This window comes from Scardinius erythrophthalmus (genome assembly GCF_964197995.2).
Source record: "Scardinius erythrophthalmus genome assembly, chromosome: 12".
NCBI lineage: Eukaryota > Metazoa > Chordata > Actinopteri > Cypriniformes > Leuciscidae > Scardinius > Scardinius erythrophthalmus.
In genome coordinates, this window is record NC_138232.1 from 9,695,292 (window position 1) to 9,716,550 (window position 21,259).

Here is a 21,259-nt window from a genome sequence, read left to right on the forward strand (position 1 = left end):
CTCAAAGACTTTAGTGTAGCCAGGTTGTAGTGTGCAAGCTGTAGCCTGTTTATTTCAAACAAACCTTGCTAATTAACTTGCTTGATAATGATGCCTGCCCTCTGGCTACTGTAACCCTAGACGTCTAGATGTTGAAGTCTACCACCTTAAAAGGATTGATGTGGCAGCGTTAATCAATGGGTATTGAGTGTGGGGAGCAGTAAGACAGTAAACTGACAGCAATTATTGAAGTGTGTGAGTGGGAATGAGTATGTTAGGAAACAGCTGTGTGTTAGTGCAAGTGTTTAAGAGGCAGCTGTGTGAGTGAGTGCATAAGCAGCTGTGTTAGTTTCTATATAAAAATTGTCTATATATTGTCATTTTATTTGTGTACAAGTTTACTGTAATGTTCATCTGTCATATTAATTTCCTTTTTGCTGTTTCATATTAATAGTGGACATGAAAGCTTACCTTTAAGTATTCATTCACACATATTTGGTATGTGTATGTGTGTTTGATAAACCGAACTGGTTATTAGGATAATTTGCCACAAACAGTGTTTGAGTGTGATTCACTGGCCAGCCAGCCAGATGGCATTTCACACATGGGTGCACCTGGTGTAATATCTGACTAGTTAATAGTCTGACTAGCCTCGTCATTAAAATGGCACATTCACATATTGGTCTTATGCTCAATTATTTTATTGCAATTGTGCGGATGGTAACGTTTCTCTCTTTTGCCCTCTAGTGAAGATAAAGTAATCGAGCATTATAAGAAGCTAAAAGGACTCAGTCGTGGACAGGCTATCGTACGGTAAGTACAATAATAATTTATATGCCTGCAATAATAATTTATATGCCTGAAATAAAGGACCTCAAGGAAGGTACAGTAGATACAGGAACTGCGAGACTGAGCTTGTTGCCCAACCTCTGATAACTGCTGCACAGTTGTTTGTGGAAGAGCGAAACTGCGTAATTAATTAGACCACATTACTGAAAGTGACCGCTTTCAACCGGCCTAATCACACTGTCCCACTTTATTTTTAGCTCATTGGGATGAGACAAGGTCATTTCTGTCAGCTTGATTTGTGCTCCGGCATTGATATATTGACCTTGTCCCTCACTGTGAAAGCACCAGGAGTTTGTAGGACTACTGTCAGTGACACATTATAGATGATTAACTAGGGTTAAAATGTTGTTCATCCTTGTTGTTTTTGTCTGAAACACTATCTTATTTACTTTCTGTGCTATACTGTCATTTACTGGACTGTTGTAACTTCAATCAACAGGTATCTGACCTTAGTCGAGTCCTTGCCTGCATATGGAGTTCATTACTACAAAGTGAAGGTATGTGGTTTGATTTATCATGTGGTATTTTAGGACATAAACCTAGACATTATAAATACTGAAGCTGCCATAATTAGTATATTCTTTACTTGATTTATGATTGGTTAAATAAATATCCATCGTGTGGTATAATCATAATTGTGCTTAGTTCATTAGAAATTAGAGATGCACCGATTACAATCTTCTAGGCCGATTCCGATTTTTCATTGAGTTTGACCTGCCGATACCGATTTTAGCCTATTCCGATTTCATTTTTTCTAACCACTTCACAGCACACACAAATATTTATTTTCTATCTTTTCGTTAATATAACATTTTGCATTTCTGTAGTAATCTAATTGATTTCTGTTTGTATTGGATTTCTTGAAATAATGTATCAATAATAGGATTATAAATAGCAGTTGTGATATGACATTCTGTGACAGTCTGTACTTTTTATTAATTTAAATGCATTAAATTAACTATCATAAAAAACATGACATTTCTCTTTAGCAAACTTGCCTATAAAATGCAATAACTGAAAAAGTATATTAGATTTTCGTTATTTTATTTCTGTGAACATAACTGCCGTTGCAAAACAGGCACATAAAAAAATAAATAAAAACAAGATGAAATGCATAAAGAAGTCCACAAAACATATCTGGATTATCATGCCCATAAATAATATTTGTGTGTTGGCTATGGCTATATATGTTATTTTTAGTTGCACTGATATGATGATTGCATAACGAATTAACAATTCATTACTCCCACCCAACACCACCATGTTTTAATAATTCGTTCCCTCATTTTAATTAAAGCGAACACAAAATTAACTATATAATAATTCGTTAGCCTACCTGGTTTAGTAAATCGTGCATGGCCACGTTGTAATAATTTGTTCCCTTGTTTTAATAAAATTATTTACTAAAATCAGAGAACAAATTTAATTTGTGGCCATGATTTAGCCTAAATGAGAGAACGAATTCTTAAATTCATGGGAAGGAAATCTTAATTTGTGGTGCAACCCGGTCACACTAAATGCGTCTCTATAGCACGCATTGTTTTTTAAAAACGGGATTTTACATGCATATGATACGCATGGGTTTAGTAGTGGTGTGGGGTACGTATGTATTATACGTTTGGGTAGGATTAGTGTTTTGGGATGCGTGTGTGTTACACGCAATAAAGTGAGTATCATATGCACGCGAAAACTGCGTATATCATATGCACGTAAAAACTAATTTTCGCGTATAAAGAGCGGGGTACAACACAATAGCTACCTTACCTATTTATCTAATTTATTATCGTTGGCCTATAGCTCACCTTTTGCTACACTATGTTTGCGTAGCACATGCTTGTGCTTTCTGCCAATGGGCCACTTTAGATTCCAATATGAATCTTACTCGCACTGTCTCTCTAGGGGATGGGTATCGTTAAGGTTTTAACTGTATTACTACTCTTACCGATACTGCTTATTGATGCGATACTTTAACAGTATTCTTATCGGTTCTTTATTTTTATATAAATAAAGAACCGATAAGAATACCGAATCCTAATCCTACCCAAACGTATAATACATACGTACCCCACACCACTACTAAACATACCCATATATATATATATATATATATATATATATAAGAACCGATAAGAATACCGGTAAAGTAAAGAATACCATTTGTTAAAAAAAATAATAATAATATATATTTATATATATATATATATATATATATATATATTAAATACACATTATATAGGCCTACCTACACAGTGCTTTTATTTCAGGAAGGTCTGCTAACATTACTGTTCAGGTATGGTCTAAAAAGAAATTTAATAAAGTAATCAAATGTAAAATAACACTGCATAGTTTATGGCGGTTGCATAGGAATGAGGGAGCGGAGTGGATTCTTCAGAAAGGCGCTCTCCGCTCTGGAGGAAATATAACCGCTCCGCTCCCCACTCCGCTCTGCTCACATGCTCTGTTTCCTGCATGTCCATTCCGCCTGCACGTGTGATGCTGATGTTGCGCGATGTTAATCATGCGTGGCGCCCGAGTGCATTTGACCGGCATAAAATCGGCATATGTCAGACTGTCTGGCCGGTCGCCGGTCATGGCCGATCACGTGAAAATCGGCCAATTCCAGTCACCAGCCAATCAATCGGTGCATCTCTATTAGAAATGTCTCTGGAGATCAAACAGTGCTGTTTAAATCACTGCTACTGTATGTGAATGGCTGTGTTGGTTGGACCCATTTGATCTTTTTATTTCTCTACCATGCCAGACAAAAGCAAATAATAATTACATTTCCTTTTTTTTAAAGAACAAAACAATTTTCTTTTACAGGACAAACAGGGCATACCGTGGTGGTTGGGGATTAGCTACAAAGGCATTGGCCAGTACGACCTGCAAGACAAGCTCAAGCCACGAAAGGTTTGCTGTTTTGTTGTTTGTTTGTTTTTGTGCTAAGAGCAGTGCACAGTGGAGTAAGAGTAAGCAAGAGTACAGTGGTAATGAAGAAAATTCTATGGTTCTTTCTAGGTTCAAACTCATAATTTAGGGGTGTATTTATCTGAAATGCTTAAAGGGGACTTATTATGCTAAATTAATTTTTATAAGGTGTTTGAACACAGATGTGTGTAAACAACAAGCCTATAATTATAAAAATCCACCCAATACTTTTTTTTATAATCTCCATAAATAATTAACAATCTCTCCAAATGCCTGGTTTTAGATTTCCTCCTGGTCTTAAGTTAGAGTAGGGAAACTCTGCCCATGACTGGTGACGATCTGCCCTATTAGCATAGATTCCGCCCTGAGTGAGCCACAGCAGTCCGCCATTTCTGTTTACTCGCTGTAGAAGCTGGGGATATACAATGTCTGTGCCAAAAAACATTACGTTCTGTTGTTGGATGTACCAGCGAACATAAGAGTCTCCATAAGGGGCTTTTGCATACCCTATTAACTTATCATTACTGTCTACTTTCCATTTATAATAATTATATCTAATAACATATTAGACAGGACTGTTAGACAGATTGTTAACTAATGAACACGGAGAATGCGAGCGCTGTGTGCTCAGGCTCTTGCTGGTGTTATCAGCGCCGTCAAAATAAATGTCACAACAACAAGCACGGCTTATGTCACTTCTGAGTTCCTACTGGCGGTGCGAATGCAACCAGAAAACGTTCCTATGGGAATTATTAGTTTTCAAGGAACCACCCTGGTGGTTAGTTCCTAGAACTATCCGGTGCGAAAGCCCCTATAGACTCCCGGCATCTGAGTCACTGAGGACACTGTGGTTGAAGTTGTTACTTGAGGATGGATTAGTAAGTTGCCATCTGTTCGGGATCCAGCTTATAGTCTCCGGATCAATACTGGTCACGGCAACAATGAAAGGGAGAGCGGTCACATTATTACAGTTTATCAGAGTTGTTTTACAGATATAAAGTTTACCAGTTTATTAAGCACCCCATGAAAAGGCATAAGGTCTGTATATATATTTTTACTGTTAGTTGTAACAAGTGTTTTTGTGTAATTGTGTATGTTGATGATAATGAAAGGGAAAGAGAGAGTTTATGGATAAGAAGTTAATGCACACTCGAGTTCAACACTGCTGACAGTTTCTGACATTTTCAATGTGTGAGATTGTCTTGTTTTGTTGCCATAGAGCTCTTGAAGTTTCGCCGTCTTCTAGAAAAGGGGCCGGGAGCAGCAGCTCATTTGCATTTAAAGGGATACACACCAGAACAGCGGATTTTTGCTCACCCCCAAAAAGTGGCAATTGTAACAATTATCAATTAACAACACAATTATCCGTGGCAGGGAACTACACTGCGACCAAAATGGTCGCATATGCGACCTTTTGAAATGCCATTGCGACCCTAATTTTTAACGGGTCGCAAATGTACCACTGATTATTTTTGTACCTATGTTTTAGGCAATATGCTATGATTTACTATGAGCATTTATTAAAACAGAAATGTGTATTTTAAGAATACGTTTTATAACGTGCTCTGAGCATTCAACACATCAAGTAGGCTTCAGCCCCGAGACCGTTACTTAGATTAAAACGTAGCCTACCATTGTATCAGTGGTGCGCGAGCTCTCTCTCTCTCTTACAAACACGGACGCGCACACACAGAGAGAGAAGATAATTGTAAAATGAAAATTGACGGGCTATAGTTTACATTTAATATTTAACGTTTTATATTTTAACGTGTTCTAACGTGTGCGTTCCTTCCTCAGCGCGTACATGTGAAGCTCACATGCACTAAAAGCCTGTCTACCAGCGCCTGGATACTGGACTGGACTAAGTTATCTTTCGAGTCTTATTGTGCTTATACTGTTAAATACACACAAGGTTTAGATAAACAAAGTCGGTTATGTCTAAAGTGAAAGCAAACTTGAGAAAATTGAGTAAATCTGCTTGTCAAATGCGTGTATATTAGACGCGTCGCGCGCAACTCTTAAAGAGACAGTAGCAATAGTAAACACGCTGCCGCTTGTCCTTAAAGGGATAGTTCACCCAAAAATCATTTACGCACTCTAATGTTGTTCCAAACCTGTATTAATTTCCTTCTAATATTTTCTAATATTTTTCTAATATTAATATTTTGAAGAAAGTGGCTATCCAGTAGCTGGTCCCCATTGACTTCCAAAGGAGAAAAGTCACTGGGGTACATCAACTGTTTGGTTACCCACATTCTTCCAAATAACTTTTATTTTCAACAGAAGAAAGAAACTCCTTCGAGTTTAAAACAACTTGAGAGAGTAAATTATGACAATTTGAAATTTTAGGAGAACTATTCCTTTACTGTTAATAAAACAACAAAATGCAAAGAGAAAATCACTCACTGCTCTTGACTGAAGTAGCTTTAATAAGTATCAATGTATAATTTATACAGTGAAGTCTATTTTGTTTTATTTTCATATTTGTTCATTTAATTACTTTCTTCAATGCTACTGTTAAATACACCTACTGAAGCTGAAAACATAAAACACTTTATTTAATTTGTATATTAAGTTGTGTATGTGTAATGTGCATCTTTGATCTTAATATTTAATAACAAAGAAAATGATGACAAATATTTTTATCTTCGCCCCTGTCTGCCATTTTTTTATATATGTTTTGTTACCCAAGGCTTTGTTTTTAAAATATGGACATAAGTTTTGGCTGTAATGCTCAGTCGCAAAATAGTAAAACCAACATAAAAAAGAATCGTGATAAAATCGTGAATCGTGATACAATATTTTTGCCATTGGAATAATAAATTAAGTAGCCTATCTTAATTGTACACAATGTTCCTGGTTTTTTTTTTTTTTTTTTTTTTTACTGTTTCATGCCATAACAGCAATATTAATATCGGTTATTATCGGTATCGACCACAATTTTCACATCGGTGCATCACTACTTAAGAGTTCAGGAGTCTGCCCATCTGTGCCAACCATAGCATGTTGAAATCCATTTAGGAGAAAATCTATCCCAACCAATGTTAAAGAAAACAAAAACAAGAAGGCATGTGGTTTAAAAGATGGCAAGTAAAATAAAAAGCACATCTGTATGTAATACAGTTTCATTATTGTTTATTATTATCCAGAGCAGCTTACTATAAATAATTTGTGCGACCAAATCATGTTTTGCGCCAGTAACTGAAAAAGTTAGTAGCGCAAGTGCCACCAGTGGAAAAGGTTAGTGTAGTTCCCTGCGTGGAGTATTTTGAGCCAAGACTTCACACACACACACACTCCGGGGACATCAGATAATTATTTTACATATCTTAGAAATGGGCATAATAGGTCACCTTTAATGCTTTCACCACCAACGCCAGATTTACCTCTTATTATGACATAGGCAAAATAGAAATAATTGCCCTCCTCCCTGTATATTCCTTCAGAATATTTCTAAAGGATCATGTGACACTGAAGTAATGTATGTTGAATTCAGCCTTGCCATTACAGGAATAGGTTATATATTAAAACAGTTGTTTTAAATTGTATATTTCATTTGTATATCTCAAATCTCACCGACTCCAAACCTTCGAACGGTAGTGTACAATTCTGCTTGTGGACATCTACTCTAGATTGCTTGCTACCGAGTGCCTAAAAAATTCTAAATAACTTCCAGATTTCAATGCCATTAAGCTGGCAAATCCAGTGCTTTGTTCATCCTTAGAAGCAGTAATAGTATTAACCCAGTACCTTGTAAACCCAACTTCTTTCCCAAGTGGATTGGTGCTCCCCAAATCCCAGAGGTTGTGCCAAGTCAGCCAATCAGATTTTTGTGTGCAATATGTTTTTCCCAGAAATGTCCTATTGAGATAGGCTATCAGGCTTAGCTCTTATTTTGTGTTCATTGGCATTTTTAATAAACATTCTCATTTACCACATTTTTATCACATTTCAAGGATATGAGAGATTAGTAACCATTGCTCTTTTTTTATGAGGAGGACTTCTAAATTTCACCCCAACCTCACTCATTAAAGTGTCTGTTAATTGGCATCCATTACACCAATGCTTTGTAGGATGCAGCTGGGTGTGTGTGTATATTCAGTCCAATGCTAGAGTGTTAATGGGCATGTCCCACTCTGTAACCCTGCTGCATGGCTGCAATGAACACCAGCCCCTCCCTGTGGAGGGTGTAATTATGTTGCTTCATGGGGAGCAGGAACTGGAGCGATGCCAGCAATGTGATGTCTGAAGGGGGAATGGCTCCATTGACAGAACCCCAATCAGTTCTTCTCCTGGCAAAACTAGGACTGCTACTGGAGAGTTAGAGAGTAAACATAGAAATCCTTTCTTTATCTCTTTTTGAAAGATGAACAGAAAGATGTGGTGGTACCATGGTATAGTGAATCTATCATATAGTATTACTAGGATACTTTGATATATATACATATAAGCACAAAAAATTCACATTTTTGCAAGGTACCATGACCAAAAAAGCTAACACATTTGGTCATCTTCTCTCTCATTCCATCCCTCTCCTTTTTGTGTGTCTTTTCCCACTCGACTGAGTGTTTTAACTGTCTCTTTTTGAAAGTACACTAGGCCCTGTCAGAGTGCAACCCATCATCTGGCCAGTATTGATTGTGCTTCCTGCCAAGAGGGCAGTTTTTGTGTCCGCCCGCCCCCCATCTTCTTCCAGCACGCCGAGCTCATTATGCAAATCTGACCGCCATTGTGCATTTCACTCAGGCCAGACAATTGATCAAGCAATAAAACACAATTAGCCTAGCAGGGGGTCATAAAGGAGAGCGAGGGGTCTCGCGGCTGTAACTCCTCCACAGGCAAGAGCTATTGGGAGTCTTCAGTATTAAAAGAAGCTCTGAAACTTTTTGTCTGAACTTTCCCGGGCTCTGAACTGATGCCCCATGAAAGCAGTAAATTAAGTGAAAAAACTCAGTCCAGTCATTAGTCTGTCCCCAGTTTTATCCCAATTTTTAATAGGAACATTTCTGTAGATCTTAACATTGCTTATCAGATGTTGGTTAATAATTTCTTAATTTTGGTTGTGTTTACACTGAATGCTCTGCTCTTGTATATTATTTCACTGGGACATCCTCTAATTCAGGATTTTTCAAACTTTTTGATGCCAAAATGTGATGATCCCCTTGCAAGGGATTCCCTTTCTAAAATATAAAAGCAGCAAATGTGATTATTATTATAAAGATAACCTGTTGTTTGCTAAATTGAAAGCAAATTAATAAAGTATTACCTGAAAAGTAAAAACTTGACAACAACCCAAAACACCCCAGTGTTAAGGTGGCGATTTTTGCACAAGCAAGGCAAGCGCAGCTCGCTCATATTTCTTTCTAAACAGTTTACTATTTATTTGTGGTTACCTCCATAGGGATTGTGTGTGTTTGAGTGTATCTTGTCTGAGAGAGGAGGATGCAGAATATATTTGAGTCATAATTCAGAGCTGACAATTGCATCTGGATTGTCTGTAAATATGGTGATGACAAATCATAGACACATCAGAGATTTTAACACTATGCCAGACAATCTAGTTTTGCAACGTGCCTTGAAATAAACAGCATTTCATACATGAGTCCATGTTGGATCATGTGTGTTGGTGGTGTCTGGTGTGGCTTCTTTGTCATATTTAAAATAATTTGTTCCCTAACTGTCTGAAGAGCTAGTCAACTGTATTTTTTTCAAAAAAAAAAGTGCATTTCACTTCTGTGAACACTGCTTATTTTGAAGATCTAGTGATGCATCATGAGGGTGTGTCAATATTCGCAACATATTTCTGCACGGCATCATCATTATCCCAGTGACATGAAAGAGTTTAATGTGTGTATGATTATAAAATAATATACTTTCACACATCCAGATGAATGAGCCTGTTTTTAGATTCGTGTAATGCCGATTTGAATCCACAGTTATCGATACTGGTGCTAAACAAATCTCTGGTGCTAACTGGTATCACATGTTACATTTACATCAAGATCAGTGATACTTTAAAATACATCATCTGTAGGGTTTTTATTTTATTTTTTGTTCATTTAATGTAATTTCACTTTTTTTTTTTTTGTCGTTGACTTCTGCAGACTTCCTAGATGTGCCTGCCTGTCTTGCTTTATCAGTCACAGACAGTCTGAGGTGTTGATGATTGTTCCCATTGTCTTTCCATTTGCATGCTCTCATTTTCCCCTCAGACTTTATCTAGTTATCTCTTATTTAATTGGCTAAAAGAATTATGCTGAAATAGCTTATCTCACTCAGCATTCTAAATGACTGCTGTTCGTGTATTAACAATAGTTTTCTCTCACCCAGTCCTGGTTTTAAATTAGCTGATTTTGCACTTGGTATTTCTCTGTCACAAAAATACATTATAATGGTTTATCATATGTTTTTGTTATAAAAAAAAAAAATAGTATGACTTATTTAGAAATTGAAAAATAGGAATATTTTGGGTCTGTCGTGTGTTTATACTGCTTATTTTAAGTAATCAGTACCACCTTTCGACATCGACACAAGAAGTATATACTTTTAGTTATTTGTTTTAAATGTCAGAGAAGGTCAGGTCAGGGAACTTTCATGTTGTCAGATAGTGAGACATTCCCTGTTGCTGTCGCTTTGGCTATTTAGTCACTGTGAGAGAGGCATGCTGTTTTCACCAGGAGGTGAAGAGTGCCATGGCCAGCCATCAATGATTACAAGAAAGTAGTAGATTCCTCGCATACTTGCCTTGGGAAGCGTAAGGGAGCGAGCATCCAAAACAACAGGTGACGGATTAAGATTCAGACTGTAAAAATGAGACCCATCAGGAAAAGGAAAACGGATTAATGAATAGCTATTGAAAGGGTGTACATTATGATCAATGCTCTAAATCCCCTCCCAAAATGAAAGAAGAGGAATGCGTGTTTCTATGCGTGTGTATTTTAGTGAGAGTAACCTGTTTGTCTGGTTTGACAAGGACAGGAAGCGAGTATCAGAGTAAGAGGGAGGTGACTGCAAAGAAAGAATGAAGTTGCGAAGGTTTAATTACATGTGTGAGTTAGAGAGTTTCAGAGAGACGATGGCATAGTTGGCAGGCGGAAACCGAGAGTAGTACTTGTTCTTAAAGAGAAGTCTTGCTCAAGGTGAGTAAGAGCAAAGTGAGGTGCCAGTGATGTCACAGAAAGAGGGAGGGAAGAGGCGGGGCTCACTTTTCTGAAACTCTTGCAACACCTTTTGGTCTCTTTGAAAGCAGACAAGCGAGTATTGTTCAAGGAAGCCACAACCCTGTGGGAAACTTTAGATCAGGACTATACTATACAGGACTATAACCTGTCCAACTATCAAGGGATTTTACAGGCTTACTAACTGATCTGGTAAGGTCCATTTTAAGTTCTTTGAAATTAGAATAAGTTGTCATTATTAGTTTTGTTTGTTATTAAACATGACTGTCAGAAATATGTTAAGTTTTAATATGCTCTTAGCAGTCAAATCTATTGTAAGATCCATGCTCGGATCGTATTGTTTCTATGAATATTACTCAGAGGTGCATTGGAGCAGTACCTGGTAGGGAGCATTTATTAACATTCCTAGTAAATCCTCACCCCCGCATGCTGATAGTATTTGGATATTGTACTTTCCCTGCCCTAAGCTGGGAAAAGCTATGACGGAGCTCTAGAAAAAAGATCTGAAAGGATAGTTCACATGAATTGCAGATGTTTTGGCCATGTTTTTACCACAGATCTGTTTTTCAGTGCTCTCCCTTTAGGGCCAAATTGAGGTTCAAGCTCAGTGGACGCTTCGCTTCTGTCGTGCTTAGATTTTATTGGCTTTATACCTGAAGCAATTGTCTCGTGCTTCTAGCTAAATATATCAATAACCATATGATCTAGTCATTGTTTTTGTGAGCGAATTCAGCATATAATGTTTCTAGGAATTAATAATGCATTTTCCCTGCTTTGACAGAGAAAGCAAAGAAAAAATAACTGAAATACAAGGATGTAAAAGTTCTTGATCTCACAAAGAAATATGCAAATCATAGAAATGAATGCTCAATGAAAATAAATGCTTCTTTTTTTTTTTTTTTTTTTCTCTGTGTTCCTAATATAGTTCTTGTCTAAATATCATTTCCTTTTTCTCTGTAGCTCTTTCTGTGGAAACAGCTTGAAAACTTGTATTTCCGTGAGAAGAAGTTTGCCGTAGAGGTCAACGACCCTCAGAGGTGAGAAAATGAGACATATATACACTAGGTTGAGCCTTAATATACTTTAACATGACAAACCTGAATGAGATAGACAGAAGCACTCAATGAGCACAGTTTTTGATCTGTTTTTACCGTAAAACGTTCAGCATTATTTTTGCGCTTTCAGACTGTAAGACATGACCTTTTAATAGACTGACTAAGTAAATGTTAGTGATGCAAAGCATTTTTGACGTAGCTGATGGGTTTCCAACACTGAAATGTAGCAGTGAAGCAATCGGTCACTTTACGCTGTAGTAGTAATACAGGCTGAGGTTGCTCTGTAAACAAAGATGATATCACCACTGTACATTGTTACCGTACTAGTGTCACCAACCTGCCTTATTGTCAATTGGTATCAAATATCAGGAAACCCAATAAACTGCTTTATGTAGTAACATTTAATTGTATTAGTTTTATCCATTTAAGAACTATTTAGTTTGACTAAATCAACCTTTTTAAGCATATAATATTCATCTTTGAATACCATGCAAAAAATATCCTTTACAGAAACTAGCTTTCTCATTGACCGTAAATAGGATGAGGAATGTGTTTATGTTTGACTTCAATGTGCACATGTGTTAATCCATAGAAGAACAGCTTCTAGACGCACATTTGGTCAGTCTGGTCAGGTCATCCACACGTGGTATGCCAGCCACTCTCTGATCAAAACCATCTGGGTAATGGCAATCAGCCAACACCAATTCTACCTGGACCGCAAACAGAGTAAAGTGAGTATGCATTAGTGCATCTTTAATACTTAATACTCATAAATTCAGAAATGCACAAATCATTGCTTGTCTCTGCGCTGATATCATGCAAAAGTAATTGAGATGATGTCATAACCCTCCTTCTTTTTTTTTAACCTAAAGGCTAAAATAACTACAGCAAGAAGTTTGGGTGATATTGCCATGGATCTCTCAGAGACTGGAGCTCCAAGGAGCAGTAAGCTGGTCAGCATGGAGAGTAAAGACAAGCTCATCATGGCCAGCAATGGAAGTTTGGTCTCTTCCAGTAAGACAATCTCTTTCATTTATTCCAAGAACAGCCTAAAGAACTTTGTCGATCAAACTGATATCATGATTGAGCTTGCTTTTGCTTTCATTTTAGATTCTGCCGACAATGATGTGAATGAGGAACAGAAGAAAGAGAAGATTGATGAACTGAAGAACAAACAGAAGAGCTTAAGTGAAATTCTGGCACTAAAGGAAGAAGAGCTGAAGAAAATCTGCCTCCGGGAAGCTGTTAGTGGCTTGTCATATATCCTTACAGTCTTTTAAGTTTGTCAATTTATACCGGCCTATTTTAAGATTTTTCTTTGCTTTTTATTTTTATTTGACCAGGAGCTTACCGGTGTGTTACCTAAGGAGTATCCTTTGGCATCAGGAGAGAAGCCCCCCACTGTTCGAAGGCGCATGGGAACTGCTTTCAAATTGGATGATCTTTTCCCTTATGATGCGGTAGGTTGTCTCATTCGTTCTTCTCAGAAATGCTGCAAAAACTCCTTGCATTTTGTGTTCCTCTATGCTAATTGAATGTTGTTGTTTTCCTTGCAGGACCCTCATTTAAGAAACATGGAGGGCTGCTTTGCGCTCCAGAAGAAGATTGTGGAGGCAGCGAAAAAACTTGCCTATGAAAATGAGCTCTGTAAAACTGTGAAGAAGAAACGCAGGAGAAACCTTCTGGATGCTACCAAAAAACTTCAGGAGATTGAAAATGAGATTAATTGTTACAGAGTGAAGATTGGCAAGCAGCCCACACAAAGAGCTTCCGTCATCATTGCTGGTACATATCTGGTTTAACGATTACTCATGATTATATAAATGTATTGGTCAAAATATGTGGGACATTGAAAACATGCATGCTTATACTGCATATGTAAACTTGGCACTCTGTTGACCGTTATAGTTTATGCTTTACTTGTGATGAGATAATGTTTTAGGCTAGTTGAAGAAATGGATCATGGCGGCAAGGAAATAATAATTATAATCTTAATTGTTTTTGCAGATGATGTGAACCTTGACAGCCTTTCTGACTGCCTAAATTTGGAAGATTGTGAGTACTGTTGGTGTTGAATTCAAGTACTCGACTGTTCAAAATTTTGGGGTTGTCTTTTTATTCTTATGCTCACCATGGCTGCATGGCAAAAAGCGTTTTTCAGCATTTTCGGCAGAATCGTTCAGAAATCATTCTAATATGCTGATTTGGTGCTCAAGGTATATTTCTTGCTGTCATCAATGTTAAAACAGATGTGCTGCCTAATATTTTTGTGGAAACTGATTGGAAATTTTTTCAGTATTCTATGATGAATAGAAAGTTCAAAAGAACAACATTTATTTGAAAAAGAAATATTTTTGTAATATAAATGTCTTTACTTTCACTTTTTGTCAATAAAACTGAATAAAAGTATTATTTTCTTTTGAAAAAAATCTTATTGACCCCAAACTTTTGAACAGTAGTGTATAAATGCCTGCAAGCACTTATCGCTGTAGGCTAGACTGTCTCGGTGGCTACTCTCTTAATCTTGTTAACTTGTTTTGTCTTAGATGAGCCATCGCAGAGACAACGTTCACGTTCAGTACAGTATTCTCCACGCCCTAACTCGTCAAACTCCTTCACTGCATCATACAATTCAGATCACGGAAATGACGATCACCAGAACTACAGCAGGTGAGAGGCCCACCAACCACAGCTCTTTAGGATTAATCTTATGCACTTCTTACCTTTCCCTGCCTCTGGCTGTTGTTTACTTTTGGGCCAGTTGAGCTAGTAGAGACATGTGATCAAGGAATCAGCCCTGCATTCCAGTCTTCCCTTGCCTCGATTTCTTCCTTCACAGTCTCCTCTTATCAGCCCAAACACTCACAGTGTTAAAAATAGTGCCCCAGGAATAAGCATGTCACTGCTTGACTGCAAAAACTCTAGCAATAATCGCAAAGTGGGGGCGGAAGGGCCATAAGCAAACAGGAAAGCTGCTCTGGAAAATCTCACAGGGACAACGGGCATTAATAGAATGAGCCAGTGAGGTGGAAGTTCAATGAGACCAAACGGCTGAAGTCTGCTCGTAAAATGAGATGTAATTCAGTCTTTTGTTATTTAATCATTTGTTCCTCTAAAACCAATGAGCTTTTGTATTAGATCTAACTAGGTACAAGGGTGGTATAGCGTGAAAAGTTTTTCTGTACTTCCTTGGAGGCTTTGTATGCGGTAAGAACTCCACCCATGAAGGAAGTTTGATAAAGTGTTGTTCTTATCTGTGTTCTAGATTAAATTATGGAGAAGTCCAAGAACCTGTGACCTATATACATGGAGACACCTTATCAACACACAGCAGCCCCTACTGTCAACCCTCACGACAACCCTCAGACTCGCGGAGCATGCCCCCCACCCCGCAACTTCCCCGCAACGCCTACAGCAGCGTCCAGCTCAGGTACAGTACACAATCAACCCTTCTTCATCACCCTCCCACTAGCAAGGCCCCCTGAATGACAATTGTTAAGGAATAAAGACTTCCCATGATCGTAGGAACACTGTCTTTGTTCCTTTCTTTGTAAATGTCTGGGATTTCCAGGCTTCGAAAAGTAAGGCTTTTTTAAGTTCCATGCTTTTTTTTTTTATGTATGTACATTTATAACACCATACTTTGTATTAGATTACCTTTGCATTCAATTAAAAGAAACTAGTTAATGCTGCTTTGAGAGTTTTTCTAATACAGCGGCAATGGGAGTGACAGTAAAAATGACGTTTCTTCTGACTGCCATTATCAGTCTCCCGATTTTTTTAATTTTTTTATTTGCTATTTGAGCAAAAGGGAACACACACAAAAAAATTAATACATTTAATGTATTCTCTCATTTATCGCTATAGAAGTTTACCCATCTTTGACAACTTCCGCTTCTGAGAAACCCAGAAATGTGAAAAGTGTTTGCAAAATTGCCATAAACCAGTGTGAAACATTATTCGGTCTTAATAAAGGGTTAGTTCACCCAAAAATGTTGTCGTTATTTACTCACCCTCAAGTTGTTCCAAATCTATACAAGTTTCTTTGTTCTGTTGAACACAAAAGAAGATATTTTAAAGAATGTTGGTAACCAGACAATTGACGCCACCCATTGACTTCCATAGTATTTTTTCCCTACTATGGAAGTCAATGGCTACCATCAACTGTTTGATTACCAACATTCTTTAAAATGTCTTCTTTTGTGTTCAACAGAGCAAAGAAACTCATACAGGTGTGGAACAACATGAGGGTGAGTAAGTGGTGACTAAATTAAAATTTTGGGGTGAACTATCCTTTTAATGTAACGTCTCCAGTAAATACAATTGTTTTATTTAAATTATATATTTTTATTTTATCACATTTACATTTATGCATTTAGCAGACACTTTAATTCAAAATTATTTGTAATATAAAATGCCAGATTTATTAGACAACTTGATTAGGAAGCAAGCTAGAGAAGAGGAGAAATGCAGAGAAGAAATGTTTTTCTTATGTCTTTTAAAATGATTTTTAGTTATGATTTCGATGTTTTCATGAATTATTTTGCTTCTTCCTGCATGAAGCACTCATTTTCGGCAGCGCAGTGGCAGTCTGGAATCTCAGTCACAGTTCCATACGGAAAGCGAACCATCCGAGCCTGTCTTCACCATCTCTTCTCCTCGTCGTAGCAACAGCACTGAGATTCTTGACGATGGCTCCTCCTACACCAGCCAGTCCAGCGTGGAGTACTCTGCACCTGGCTGCCATTCCCGTGCCAAAAACCGACATCGGAGGAGGCAGGGCAACATATACGCCAACACAGGAAGCATGCCTAACCTAGCACAGAATGACACACGTGGTTATACATCCCAGCCTCGGCAACAGCCAACCACCACAGCCTATTACGTCACTGGATATCCGCGGTACATGGAACCTGAAGTTTATCCAAATGGACCGTATATGTATGAGACTGAGATGGAGGGACACTATAATGTTAACCCCTCCTACCCCAGACATGACCCTCATGGGAACTACGGCCATGATGAGATAGACGGTTTGGCTCATAACCTTTATGCCACGTTAAGGCCACCAAGGAACCGTCCTCCATCCAGGAATGAGAATTTTGCCAGACACATGCAAAGGGCTGAAGTGGTGGAACACTTGCGTGGATGGTACAGCCGACAGAACAAACAACAAGGGTATGATACCTACAGGGGGCCACAGCAAAACCTAGGCTACAGGACCATGTCATCAAGTTATGTACGCAGTGACAGTACAGCTTCCTACTCAACAGGTGAGAAATGTTTCTTAAAACCTCCTGTTTCCTCGTGTTACAAATACTTCTGGGCTTCAACGGGCGTCTTAAATTGGTGAATCTCTCGAAAACATTTTACACCAACATGAAAAGAATTATGCATAAGACAAAAGAAGCCAATTCTAGGAGCATTAAGGTGGTTTTCATTGTGACCTTATTGTCAGGGCAATTGAGCACAATTTATCAGTATTGTAATGCAATATTCTCTTACTGTTTAGATGGAAGGATTTTATTTAAATCAAAATAATTATAAATTATTATCCCTCAAATTTCCTTCTTATATTTGAAATATTTATCATCAACATTTATTTTCAAATATAGGCTAGATGCCAATATTTATTGAACACACAATTATTAAATTGTTGATGGCAAATGAGGCTTTCACAAAATTGCTTTAATTAAATGAACGCGTGTTTTACATATTTACATAGTAAACATTTTCTGTTTTTAATATTTTTATTACAAAAAAAGCTATTGGTAGATTTGAAGCTGTCTTAATGGGCATCTTTCTTTTTCAATGTCAAATATCGGCTATTTAATCAGCCTAGCTAGTCTAAAACCATGGGTGTTTTGGTTGATTTGAATGCAGAATCATTTTCTTCTCTCTTAAACAGCAATGTTATCTACATGAGGTTCTCCTTCATTAATTTCCTTTCATCTTCATGTAATCGCAGTTAGTTCGGGAAACTGGCACAGTCGACCAGTCATGGCAATGTCAGAGTATGAAATGCCTCTCACACACCATCATCAGTCCTACGGCTACAACACAGTCCATCACAGCCACCCATTACAGAGCAGGTATGACTCTACTGTGCACCATCGTCCTTTACTGATTAGCTCATTAGCCTTTATCTGAACCGTCTTAACCAGAGGCATGCCTCTAATGGTGTGCTTGGTGATTCTATAGCGCTGTACAATAAAAAGCATAAAAATCCCTTAAGACACACTTTGAATGAAGGTCTCAAGCTTATAGTGGGCTCTTTTGACTTGGCCAGTAAGCACATCCTATAAAAGACCTTGAAATGCTCTAGCAACCACCCAGATATTTACACTTTCAAAGAAAATGCTAGTTTGAATAATGTTTTTTTTTTTTTCTTGATGTTTGCCATAGTGTCCACTATCTAGCTGATATGCTACAGTTCATTAGGGCATGTTCAAGCTAACAGCTTGCCTGACACAATGCATCTGGTTAATTCTGCAGGAGTGCTGGTGCATTATCTGCTCTCACGCTTTGTTGTGCTATGACCGTTCTTTCCCTCACAGACATGACTCCAGCTCACACCCTAAACGTGCTTGGCACTTCCCTGCCAGCCCTCAGTACTGTCCTCCTCATTTCTCCCAAGCTTGTTCTTCCACACTCCCTCCTCCTCCTCCTCCTCCTCTTCCTCCATCCTCCTCTTGCTTTCAGATGAAGCAGATGGGTTTGTCCCCGCCTCTATCTGGTGGTGCAAGACATGCAAGGGTTAATAAAGCTTCATTTGCTAAATGTAGCCCTTGATAGTAAGTAAAGCGGCCAGCCGTGTGGGGTTGCTATGTCTGTACTCAGCGTGATTGATGTTTAGTCAGCATCTCAGGATGTCTGGCTTGTTGTGTGTTGTAAAAATGTGACTGCATGGCTGTCTTTTTAAATTTGCTTGTGTTTCCTCCAAACAACTTTTAAAGGAGTAGTTCACACTTGTGTACTACTCACACTCTGCCTCATGTCTTTCCAAACTTGTATAGATTTCTCTCTTCTATAAATATGCAAATAGAATGACCAGAGTGCTTGTTTTCATAATGGAGCTTCTATTTGTATCCATACGACTTACGCCATTATATTCTTTCTGTCTTTTGAAGTCACAGTATTCTTCACAAGATGCAACATTAAGGATTTTTCTTTTGTTGACCTATTAGGGTGACAACACATAATCTACCATTCTAAAGTTTGGAGATTTTTTTTAAAGAAATTATTGCTTTTATTCATCAAGGACGCAATCAATTGATCAAAAGTGCCAGTAAATACACTTATGTTACAAAATATTTCTATTTTAAATAAATGTTGTTCTTTTCTATTCATCAAAGAATCCTGAAATAATTGATCACTGTTTCCACAAAAATATTAAGCTACTGTTTTCAACATTGATACAGTTTCTTGAACACCAAATCTGCATATCAGTATGATTTCTGAAGGATCATGTGACACTGAAGACTGGAGTAATGATGCTGAAAATTAAGTTTTGCCATCACATGAATAAATATATTTTTTATATATTCAAATAGGAAACACTTGATTTAATATTTCACAATATCATCACTGTTTTACTGTATTTAGATCAAATAAATGGAGCCTTGGTGAGCATAAGAGACTTCTTTTAAAAAAACTTTTAAAGTCTTAGTGACCCCGAACTTTTGAATGGTAGTGTAAAAACATAATAATTTCAAATTTTATAATTATATTTATTACTCTACATTTATCAGTTATATATATATATATATATATATATATATATATATATATATATATATATATATATATATATATATATATATATATATATATATATATATATATATATATATATATATATAAATAAACTAATTTAATATATCAAATGTAAAATTTTCTTTATAGAGAAAGCAATAATAGCTTGTATAATAATTACACAGGAAACTCTGAGATGGCCATTAACTTAAACAATTTTGCTGGCAAATTAGCCAATAATTTGATCTAGTTCGCATAAATTGCACATTAAAACCAAATGTTTAAGGCATAAAAATACACATCAAATGTAAAATACGGTAATGCAGCACCGGCCTCAGTCCATTATGACTAAAGACACTTTACAAAATAGCATTTATGAGATCCAGAAAGAAAGTCATACGTGTTTGCAACAAAATAAAAAGTGAGTAAATGGTCCGACTGACTGCTGCTTACCCTTCCTCCCAAACCAGCCCTGACCCCCATCTGCTGGCTCCGCCTCCTGACCCTCTAATGGACAGATACCCACCCGAGTACGGGTGGATGACTCCGGGCAGGAGAAGCCCATTGCCCGTGCCTTTAGAGGTGCCTGGCGCTGTTGCCAGTGGTTATGATCCGGAATACTTTTACACTCATTGCTAGTGACAGACAACACGTAAAACAGTGGTGAGATATGAAGGACTCGCATTTGCCTCTCTAACTATAATGACGAATCACTCAGGGGTTAACAAGACTGCGGTTACCGTCTTTTCCACAGCACTTTCTACCGCTTACTCACTGGTGGTGGGATGGTTGTGTTTTCTTCTAAAAAAGGGTGAAGGATCGTTTTGAGGGGAAGCATGTGACCCTGCGCTTCATGTTTTTGATTGCTGTGTGCAAGTTATGACAAGTATACGTGTGTGCTTTTGTATGGTCTGCTTCAGTCTTTAACACTGTTCAGTGATGTTGTGTCTCCCTCAACCTACTCAACACGTTACCATGCAATAATCAAAAACAATCATCAATTTGGAAACTAGGCTAGTTTCTTGACCAGATATACTGAATTCCTTTGCACACAATGCTGAAAAACCAGCTGCACAATAATTTATTTTTGTAATGTTGTTCCTTTTGACCTTGACTCTGGTTTTTAGTATATCTGGTGTTGTATTTATATACTACACTGCACGGCCAAAATAAAAGTCACTGTTTGGATTTAAATGCTTAAGAGTCTATGATTGGACCAAAAATTGGTGCACCTCTTGATGGAAATAAATGTTGTTTGATGTTATTTCCATCAAGAGTTGACCCATATTTGATCAAGATCTTGGATTGAGAATGCAAGAGTCCAGCACTCTGTAAAGTCTCCTCCAGCACATCCCAAACACTTTCAATGAGTTTAAGGTCTGGACATTCATGTGTGAAAATGATTCTTCATGCTCCCTCCAATCATTCTTTCACAATTTGAGCCTGATGGATCTTGACAATGATCCATCCTGCCTGGAATATGATCATGATATGTTTTCCTACATGGTTGTTTAA

At 37.5% G+C, this 21,259-nt stretch overlaps 1 protein-coding gene across 2 annotated transcripts in view; it reads left to right on the forward strand.

Annotated features, from left to right (window-relative positions):
• frmd4ba (FERM domain containing 4Ba) overlaps positions 1-21,259 on the forward strand; it is a 54,367-nt gene that overhangs the window by 31,548 nt on the left and 1,560 nt on the right. Inside the window, exons 9-22 of one of the 2 annotated variants that reach the window (XM_081380926.1) lie at positions 727-792; positions 1,268-1,325; positions 3,652-3,738; positions 11,895-11,971; positions 12,582-12,720; positions 12,862-13,003; positions 13,100-13,233; positions 13,333-13,449; positions 13,546-13,774; positions 13,997-14,044; positions 14,536-14,659; positions 15,255-15,419; positions 16,553-17,262; positions 17,958-18,081. In XM_081380926.1, coding sequence (XP_081237052.1) covers positions 727-792; positions 1,268-1,325; positions 3,652-3,738; positions 11,895-11,971; positions 12,582-12,720; positions 12,862-13,003; positions 13,100-13,233; positions 13,333-13,449; positions 13,546-13,774; positions 13,997-14,044; positions 14,536-14,659; positions 15,255-15,419; positions 16,553-17,262; positions 17,958-18,081 — 2,220 coding nt within the window. The remainder of the gene's footprint in view (positions 1-726; positions 793-1,267; positions 1,326-3,651; positions 3,739-11,894; positions 11,972-12,581; positions 12,721-12,861; positions 13,004-13,099; positions 13,234-13,332; positions 13,450-13,545; positions 13,775-13,996; positions 14,045-14,535; positions 14,660-15,254; positions 15,420-16,552; positions 17,263-17,957; positions 18,082-21,259) is intronic. The other variant, XM_081380927.1, reaches the window with a different exon arrangement.